Source organism: Austrofundulus limnaeus, unplaced genomic scaffold (assembly GCF_001266775.1).
Source record: "Austrofundulus limnaeus strain Quisiro unplaced genomic scaffold, Austrofundulus_limnaeus-1.0 Scaffold1, whole genome shotgun sequence".
NCBI classification, from domain to species: Eukaryota; Metazoa; Chordata; class Actinopteri; order Cyprinodontiformes; family Rivulidae; genus Austrofundulus; species Austrofundulus limnaeus.
The window spans coordinates 4,345,478-4,355,457 of NW_013952403.1; the positions used below are offsets into that span (position 1 = coordinate 4,345,478).

The 9,980-nt window shown below is 39.0% G+C and overlaps 2 protein-coding genes across 2 annotated transcripts in view; both read left to right on the plus strand.

The window, feature by feature from the left end:
• Nucleotides 1-141: 141 nt before the first annotated feature.
• ganabb (glucosidase II alpha subunit b) lies at nt 142-7,470 on the plus strand (the record flags this gene model as incomplete). Its single annotated transcript, XM_014006127.1, is given in 14 exon segments — nt 142-377; nt 489-615; nt 747-826; nt 984-1,124; nt 1,305-1,401; nt 1,531-1,632; nt 2,205-2,448; nt 2,636-2,700; nt 3,173-3,249; nt 3,326-3,400; nt 3,478-3,591; nt 3,684-3,793; nt 4,532-4,632; nt 6,181-7,470. Coding segments are annotated over 14 exon segments (1,679 nt in total), but the record flags the coding sequence as incomplete, so codon positions are not given.
• Nucleotides 7,471-8,035: 565 nt separating this feature from the next.
• The window catches only part of si:ch211-114c17.1 (pre-mRNA-processing factor 39), a 9,268-nt gene continuing 7,323 nt past the window's right edge, over nt 8,036-9,980 (plus strand). The window contains exons 1-4 of the mRNA XM_014006138.1: nt 8,036-8,110; nt 9,115-9,362; nt 9,445-9,570; nt 9,664-9,782. Coding sequence (XP_013861592.1) covers nt 8,053-8,110; nt 9,115-9,362; nt 9,445-9,570; nt 9,664-9,782 — 551 coding nt within the window. The 5' untranslated portion in view covers nt 8,036-8,052. The remainder of the gene's footprint in view (nt 8,111-9,114; nt 9,363-9,444; nt 9,571-9,663; nt 9,783-9,980) is intronic.

The window sequence follows — 9,980 nt, forward strand, 5'->3', positions numbered from 1 at the left end:
ATATAATATAATATAATAATTATTGATGATCCTAAACTAAGTTTAAACTTGAAGCAGATTCTTTTATTGACAAACCGTTAATCAGCTTACTGTTGACCGCTTGTCTCAACCTCCTCCTGACATCTCCAATCTGTCCATCAGGCACTCAGTCCTTCCCTCCTCTGTCGTCCCTCGGGTACCACCAGTGCCGTTGGAACTACAACGACCAGGAGGACGTGCGCTCGGTGGACGCGGGCTTCGATGAGCACGACATCCCCTATGACTTCATTTGGCTGGATATCGAGCACACGGACGGGAAGCGCTACTTCACCTGGGATCCTCACAAGTTTGCGACACCAAAGGACATGCTGCAGGGTCTCATGGACAAGAAACGCAAGGTGCGCATGACATAAAGCCCACCATCACACCCTCAATTCAAGTGGTTTTATACTGAATATTAAGAAAACCAAACCTTCTACCTGTGACTTATTTTTATTCGTTCATTCTAGATGGTTGCTATCGTGGACCCTCACATCAAAATAGACAACAACTACAAGATCCACAACGAAATCCGCTCTCGAGGTTTCTACGTCAAAAATAAAGACGGTGGAGACTACGAGGGCTGGTGCTGGCCTGGTAAGAGACGGCCCACCTTAAACCATTCACCAGAAAATGTTCTGCTTTGACTTTGTAGAGCTGAGAAGGTTCTGGTGGAGAGTTCCTTAGTGTCTTACAGTCTTTATTTCCTCTTCCTGGATGGATCTTAGGTAGTGCTGGTTATCCAGACTTCACCCGAGCTGACATGCGGGCCTGGTGGGCCAGCATGTTCGCCTATGATCAGTACGAGGTGGGTCTTTAGATTCCATTCATGCGTGTTTTCTCCATTTTAATCGTTTACAAGTTTCATCCATCCAGATTTCATTCAGTCTTTTGTTCTGTTTCTTAAAACGGCACATCATTTGTAATAATCTGTCTGCTGTCGTGATATCAAACCTCCTCTGCAGGGATCCATGGAGAACCTTTACACGTGGAACGACATGAACGAGCCGTCGGTCTTCAACGGGCCTGAGGTCACCATGCACAAAGATGCTGTGCACGGATCCTGGGAACACCGGGATGTCCACAACCTGTACGGCCTCTACGTGGTGAGTGGGAACTGTGGAAGTGCAGCTTATTATGTTCATTCATTTTGATACTTAGATGTGTTTTGAGTTCTGAAGACTTTGTCTTGGTTGTTTTTTAATTAATTTATTTAATGATGGGTAAATTGAAATTGTAAGCCAAACATTGCATTTTAGAGCGCTTGTATATATGTTTGCCTGCAGCAAATGGCCACAGCAGATGGTTTGATCCAGAGGTCAGGTGGAGTCGAGCGACCGTTTGTCCTGACCAGAGCGTTCTTCGCTGGTTCACAGCGCTACGGTGAGGCCTTCTGATGTTCTCTTACTCAGTAATATCAGTGTCGTCCATAAAATCATGCTCGTTTTTAAACTTTTAAATTTTTTTGTTAGTTGCTCTTTTAAAGCGCTGTTAAATGTTTTCTCCGTCCAGGTGCTGTTTGGACTGGAGATAATGCTGCTGAATGGGACCATCTAAAGATTTCCATCCCCATGTGTCTGAGTCTGGGTCTGGTTGGGATCTCTTTCTGTGGTGGTGAGATTGATCATCTTAGTTTGTCTTTCTGGCCATCATCTTTGTTTTAGCATTCAGAACAACTGATATTTGTTAACTTGATTAAAATTATCTGTTGGCTTTTTTTTACTTGAGTTTTAAAACTTAGGCCTCGTGGGTCATTTTGACCCTGGGGCAGCAGGAGGATTACTTTTCTTGTGGCTTTTATGTAAAAAAATGACAAACCCTTGAAACCCGCATTGAAAATGTTTTCCAATTGAGAAAATCTACTCATCTTATGTACCAAAAATGTTTTTTAAAATAAGTTTCTATATCTGTAATTCAAACATGATATTTTATTTAAAAATATATATATATTTTTAAACCTCATGGAGCTTAAATTTAACCATAATATAATAAGAAGCAAACAAAACAAACTGAAAGAAGCCTCTCGTCTGCTGTTTCAGAACATGAAGCTGATGTTTATAACCTTCTTGTCGTTCAGTCTTTATCCAGAATTAGATGATATAAATTTTTAAAACAAGGCGACTGTCCATCCAGAACGTAGCGAAGCTACCGTCCTCCTTAACAGCTGACCCGTCTCTGTCTCGTAGCCGACGTCGGCGGTTTCTTCAAGTCTCCGAGCCCCGAGCTGTTGGTGCGCTGGTACCAGACGGGGGCTTACCAGCCGTTCTTCAGGGCCCACGCCCACCTGGACACCCCCCGTCGTGAGCCGTGGCTGTTCGGTCCTGAAAACTTGGCTCTGATCCGCGACGTGGTGCGTCAGCGCTACACGTTCCTGCCCTATTGGTACCAGCTGTTCTACAACGCCTACCGCACCGGAGAGCCCGTCATGAGGTGAGGACGAGGGAGGTGGGGCACAGCTTTGCTCTCAGACTGAGGTTTATTTGTTTGAGTAAAAATGCTTTGTTTTCAATGATTTATTTTCAAACCACAACTTGTTAAACAGCAGTTTCCTCCCATTTATTTGTAATGAAATGTACTGTTCCAGTGCTTTTACTAACAACTTGTGTGTCTGTTGCAGACCGCTGTGGGTGGAGTATCCTCAAGATCCTGCTACTTTTGCTGTGGATGATGAGTTTCTGATCGGTGAGACACTGAACTCTGAAATGTGTTTTTATTGTGGGCGCAGACATCTTGATCACAAGATCAATTTATGAATCCAGTTAAAAAATGTACCCACTGAAAGGGTTAGAGGAACACCAGCTGCATCTTTTGCTCCTTTGTATTTGTTGTTTTGTTATTTTCCAGCAGGCAGCAGTTCATGAAGGTAGGAATAAAACAAGTTTATGAACCGACTCAGCTGAAAATAAACCATCAGTTCCTGTTAGCTGAACATATCTGGATCTGTAGAACTAAATTTACCTCATGAACTCTGAGTGCATCCATGTGCTGGGCTTGTTTTTCTGCCACCTTGTGATCAACAGCTGACTAAAAAATGTTACAGCTACTGATAACATATTGACTCTGTAGCAGCTGAGGAATAAGAACCAACCAAGATAAAATAATATTTTGTATTAATTTAAAAAGAATCTCTCGTAAACTGATCTGTTCTGCGCAGGACGAGACTTGTTGGTGCACCCCGTTACTGACGAGGGATCCCGGGGCGTCACTGCCTACCTGCCTGGAAAAGACGAGGTGAAGCTTTAGCTTTAAAACACGTCGAAAGTTTCCGACAGGCGGCAGCGTCTTAACCTGTGTTTGTGTTTCGCAGTTCTGGTACGACATCCACACTTTCCACAAGCACAATGGGGCCCAAAACCTTTACATCCCCGTCACCATGAGCTCTGTAAGGCCGGTTTTTAAAGCTTTGTTAAAATTTGAAACATAGTTTCCCTGAGTGTGATGGTTTGTTTCTCTTATAAGATTCCAGTGTTCCAGCGCGGCGGCTCCATCATTCCCCGGAAGCTCCGAGTTCGTCGATCCTCCTCCTGCATGGAGCACGACCCTTACACCCTCTTTGTGGCTCTTAACCCTCAGGTAATTAAACCGTGCACAGTCTACTGTTAAGACACGGCAGAGCCACTGACGCCTGACAAAGAGGCATGATCCTAATATTCTGTGGTTAACAGAGAACCGCAGAGGGTGAGCTCTACATCGACGACGGCCACACCTTCAACTACGAAAAGAAGGAATTCATCCACCGGAGGTTCTCCTTTGCCAACAACGTCCTCTCCTCTGTGTGAGTGTCGCCTGGTTCTGTCTGAAATGGGTTCTGAGAAATGTCAGAGCAGCTCAGATGAGCACAGAATAAGATAATCTGGAGATACTGAACAACCTTATTTTCTGCAGAGTTAATGTTTCAATTCAATTCAATTCAATTTTTTTTATTAATTTCATTAAAACAAAACAAACATTTTTATGTACAATTTACAATAAAAAGAAAAATACAAAAAGAAAAAAATATATATATGTACATCAAAATCACAAAATAAAATGAAATAAAGGCAGCAGAAAGAAGAAAAAAATCTTATATCTGCCCCTTTTTTCCCAAGAATAAGTTCCTATAACAAAAAAACCTGTTATTAACAAAACAAAAGAAAAGAACATCTAATCCCTCTAGAAAAATTTATATAGATACACATTAAACTGTTTCGTATTCTTTTAACAATCCAACTTTTATCATTTTCTTAAATGTACATAATGATCCTGCGTTTTTTTTTGTAAAGTTTTTTTAACAAAAACACACACCCCTGAGAACCCTCCCATCCCTCCCCACCTATACTGGATCTACTAACAAAACATAAATACATTTTGTATTCATATATCCGACAATACAAGACAGGTTTGTGTACAAAGTACGATCCTGCGTTTTTTACATCACTCCCCAAATTATTCCATAGTTTTATTCCTTGAATTAAAGTACACGTTCCTTCAAACTAGAGTTAATGTTTAAATTGTGCCTCTGTTTGTTCCACAGTAACATCGCACCTGATGCCAAGTTTACAACAAAGTCTTGGGTCGAGCGCATTATCGTACTGGGAGCCAGTAAACCCAGTAAGATTACTCTTAGGACTGCTGGTGAGTGAAAAACTACTGCACTTCTTATTACAGGTGTCCTGATACCAGTTGTTTTTGTACTAACTGTGTTTTATGTTTCTGTGATTATCTTAGCTTGTGTCTTACTCTACAGCACTTTGTCCTTGTGGTTTTTAAAGTGTGCTCTATAAATAAAGTTGATTGATTAGAACTTAAACATTACACAATGACTTCACATTTATTTTATTTAGAACAAGGTGGCTCTCCTTCCTTAGACTCAATTAAATGAAATATACAGCATGATATATACTGTTGAAACATTTTAAAATAAAGAATTAGAATTCCTTTTATTGTCATTGTACAAAGCAGCAAAACGAAATTTACAGATGAGCAGCTCTCAAAGGCAGTGCAAAATAACAGAATTCGCAAAAACAGTAAATAAGTAACCACAAAAATATATACAGTGAAGTAAAAGAATTAAAGTTTAAATAGAAGAATAAAATAGAAACTAAATAGCAGCAGTTTTGATATGTTCAGGATATCAGAAATATTACCCTTGATGTGTATTTATATTTTACCAGAGTTGAGCAGACTCACCAATGCTCCAAAGATAAACAAGATTTACAATTTAACTTCTATAATCTTATTAAACATGGATCGGACAAGCTTTTTACTGTAACATATTCCATGGAGTATCAGTAGTAGTATCCCAGTATTGATATTAGTATCGGTTTTGGAGCATTTTGTGAGTTTTTGTAAAAAGGTCAGTATCAGGCTCAATACCAGTATCAGTATCTGGACACCAATACTTCTTATGTTGTGCTGCTGTTGGAGACCACAAACCCATTCTCTTTAAAAGAAACAAATAAATAACAGAACACTTCGATATTTACAGATTTTTTTGCTGACTTGTTCAACTGAAAGTAAGAGGTTCAATTTATAAAGTAATAATTTCAGCAGAATTTTTAAATTAACTTGTACACAAACTAAAACGAGTCAATAAATCTGTCGTTGTCAGTAGTTTGGTTAGCCTCGGTTCTCTCAGGCGCTCACTGCGCTCCTTTTGATGCCAATACGAGTGTCGCCCCCGCAAACAAAAACATGAGCTGTTCAGTTAAGGTCAGGGTTATTTGAGTTCCAAAGGGCAATTAATGTTACAGCAAGGAAAAAACAAACAAACGAGAGAGATTAAATGAGTACAAAAAAAAACAGCAATGTATATTATCATCAACCAACAATTACTAACATCTGTTAGTTCCAGCCAATCCAGATCTGATCATTACGTCATTTTCTGATTAAACACTTTAATCAGGTTTGTTTAACAAAGTAAAAGGAACTCATGTGTTTTAATAACAGCTGCCTTTTTATCAGATGCCCTTTTTTTTTATAGATGTTTATAACTGATTTATTAAAGTCCTCATTTCATCAAGACACCAATAAGTCAAAGCAGCAATAATGCATTAATGTAACTATTTATTAGCATTTAAATGAAATGGAAGAAAATATTAGTGGAAGTTAGGTCACCATAAGTACATTAAAAGTCTTTGTTTCTGTTTTCTGTGTGAATATTAATGTTTTTCTTTTTGGCAGGTGGTGAGGAGAGCCAGCTAGACTTTGAGTTTGATCCCTCCATGTCAGTTTTGACCATCCGCAAGCCCGGCATGAACGCAGGGGAGGAGTGGAGCATCGCCCTTAAATAACCACAGAAACCAGAAGAAAAATAAAGTAACTTTAAACTAAACTGAAAAAAAGGAGAGCGAGCGAGATGAGGGAATAGACACAAGCCCCTAACGTTCAAGACTAACTAGAACAGAAAAACATGATGACTAATCTGTAAAATCATATTAGCTGCAGTAAAATCCCAGCTGAAGTCTGCTCAGTTCCTTTTTATGTCCAGTCACAACAAGGTTACTGCTAGATAGATACCGTCAGTCATTTTCACAGATATTTGGGTTGGGGGGTTGGGTTATTCAGTTCTCTGCGTGGTTTTAAAGACATTCTGCCTCAGGAGAATCCCTCACTCTCAAGAGTTTGGAATTCAAAATGAAGTATCACATTCAGACCCACCGGCTGTCAATTCCTTTAAAAATCTCTTATCATTCCCTTCTTTTAAAGGCCAAGTCCTTAAATCAACTGTAAGAACAGCCATCCTTCTCGTGCCACTAATAATTTCAAGACTGATTTATTTTGAATAGTTTGTAATTTTTCTAATGCCACAAGAATAGATCTTTGTTTACCACTCCATGCCATTTTTTTGTATTAGGCCTGTCCCTGATTTTAGTTTTTAGTGAGTTTGTGTGAATGGAAGATATTTCTAATCACTGCTTCCCTTTTCTGAAGTGTTTCTGTCGTTCAGCAGCTGTACAGGAAGGGTTTTAAGCTGATATGAACAAAACTGACTTGGTGAATCACATAGGAAGACTTGAACCTGGATTGTTCTTTTTGATGTGTTTTTATCACATTTTTCCAACTTGGGTTGACCAGACTTTTTTTTAATGCTCCCGTGGAAAGTTTAGACTTTTCTTTAGGTTTATGTACTATTAGATATTCATAGATGTTCCATTCTTGAAGTGTTCCAACGAAAAAATAACCGGTTAAAGCTCAGTTCTACAAAAATATCTACTCTAAACGTGCTGGGGTCAGTCACAGACACAAATTAGTCTCTGATATTGCATCAAATCATCAGATTTTTGTTTGGGGTTCTGTTTTGGGAGGTTATTTGTTTTTAGGGTCATAAAATGTACAAGTTGCTGCATTTTTGTTGATAGCTTGAACTGATGGAAGGGGAAGTAATAAATTGCACTTCAGCTGTCAAAACTGTTTGATGTACTCTAACAGATGAGACCAAGTGAAAATAAAGTTGACCAAATGTGAAGAAAATCTGTTTTTGACTCAACTTTTTTAATGTAAAACTTTTAAGATGCTTTTTTTAAGGAGTGGATGTTATTCACATAACCATTTTTTGGATGACTTATTGCTCAAATAAGTTGAATATGTTTTAAGAAAGAAAGACACTTGTGTGAATATCTATATCTTTACAAATACATTTGCCAACATAAAGGATTTATGTCAAAGGATATTAATTATTCAAACCCAGCTAATATACAGGTCCTCAAAAAATTACCATATTGTGATAAAGTTAATTATTTTCTGTAATGTACTGATAAACATTAAACTTTCATATATTTTAGATTCATTGCACACCAACTGAAGCAGTTCAAGCCTTTTATTGTTTTAATGATGATTTTGGCAAAAAAAAAAAAGTAAAGCAATTCTATCCAGAGTTTCTATCACAACTCATTATTTACAAAATATTATTAATAATAAAACACTACTACAAGTACAGCTTCTACACTGACGAAGAAAACGTGAAGTATTTTTAATGAGTTATTTTTACCCGGTATGTTTTGTCGCTCTCTGATGATGTCATCAATTCATAATTATCTTTTTTCCCCGTCCATCATGGCGGCGGAGGGCTCTGAGGAGATGAGCGGCAATGGAGAACTGGAAGAGGCTTCAGGTATCTTTACATTTAGACTATACAGTCCAGAGTTGGTTGTACTTTTACACGCATAACTGTGCTCAGGTCTGTGTTGCTGGTATTTAAAATAAATCCACGTTTTGGTAATAATTCTTAGATAAAACCTGGAGAAGCTAGGCTAAGCTAAAATACACAACCGAGAGTAGCAGAGCTGGTAGTGTTTCTCACTGCTTTAACTCGTATTAATGACGGAACTGTTCTTGTATATACACACACACACATTTCAGGAGCTGTGTTTTTGTATTTCAATGATGCCTTTAATGAGGTACGCATATTGCAATATGTTTTTTAATAAAGTGAAATATGCAGTGAGTTTTGCATAAAAATTTAAACTTAATCTCATGGAATAATGAGTATGTTAAGAAAAAAGCCATTGTGTACTTTTTGCTGTACCTGTGCACTATCATTCAGTAGTTCATTAGTGTGTTGATTAGTTTGTAAGTGTAAAAAATAAAATAAGCTAAATGTTCTATTATGTGTCCTCCATAGTTAAAAGAGGCAAAAGACTCTCAGTTATACCAACAAATATTAACCTTTTTGATTTATTTATTTGAAGGGGGACAGTACAGTGTAACTAAACACATGACAATTCACAAGTTAAAGCCAGAATTGGCCAAAAAGTTGTCATTCCTCTGAAGTTCCCTGGCCATGATGTTTAAAAAACAATAAAATATAAAAATACAAATACAACCTAAATGCAATGAGGACAATAAATTGGACTAAACAGATCCTAACACAATAAGAAAAAAAAAACATTACCACTATAAATAAAGACAATACAATAATACAATTTAGTGTAGACAGGCATGAATCAACAAGACATTTTTTCAGTGTTTGGTAGTGAGTTGGTAGTGTCTCTTAACAGAGCCTCTCTTCACACGCTCCCTGCTAAACTCTGATTTGTTTATTTATAACCACAATGACTTGTTTGTATAATATTTCCATTTGTTTCGTTTCAATCAAACCTTTAATTTTTTTTAAAGCGGTGAGTGTCTCTGAGGTTCCACAGTCGCCTCCGCCTGAGATGTCCGAGGAGAACGGCAGCGCAGCTGCGGCTCCTGAGGCTCCTGCAGGTCCTCCTGATCCCGCTTCCCTCTCCGTGGATCACGCTGCGGAGTACGAGGCAGAGGGAGGACTACCTGCAGATTTTGAACGCCTGTGGAAGGCCGCGCACGACAATCCCCAAGACTTCACCAGCTGGACGGATCTGCTGCAATACTGCGAGCATGAGGTGTGCGTTCGCCTTGGGAATTTAGATGCTGCTGTGGTGACGAACATATTTGATCAGGTAGCATCGATTTCATTTTCCTCAGGGTCACATCGCAGCTTCACGCAGAGCACTGGAGGCCTTTCTTACTCGTTACCCACTTTGCTACGGTTACTGGAAAAAATTTGCAGACTTGGAGCGCCGTGCCGGTTCCAACGATAAAGCAGAAGAGGTGAACCAGGATGGCTTTACATTTCTCTTACGCTTCTCATTATAAGTGTGTTTTTCACTGACATTAATCAGTGAGCGTCCACGGCTGTGTTAGGTGTGTATTCGGGGTCTGCAGGGGATTCCTCTGAGCATAGACCTGTGGATCCACTACATTAATCTGCTGCTGGGGACTCTGGACATGAACCTGCCGGATTCACCCAGGCGGATACGCAGGTAAACAAAACGTCACTCACACACCTGCAGCTGATTTTTATGAGCTTCGGCACACAAATTATATGTTTTGTAAGTCGAGGGCGCAATTTATTCAAAGTTTAGAGCAGGGGTGGGCAATCCTGGTCCTCAAGGGCTGCAGCCCTGCAGGTTTTATGTTTTTCCCTGCTCCAACACACCTGATTCAGTGATTGAATTAAC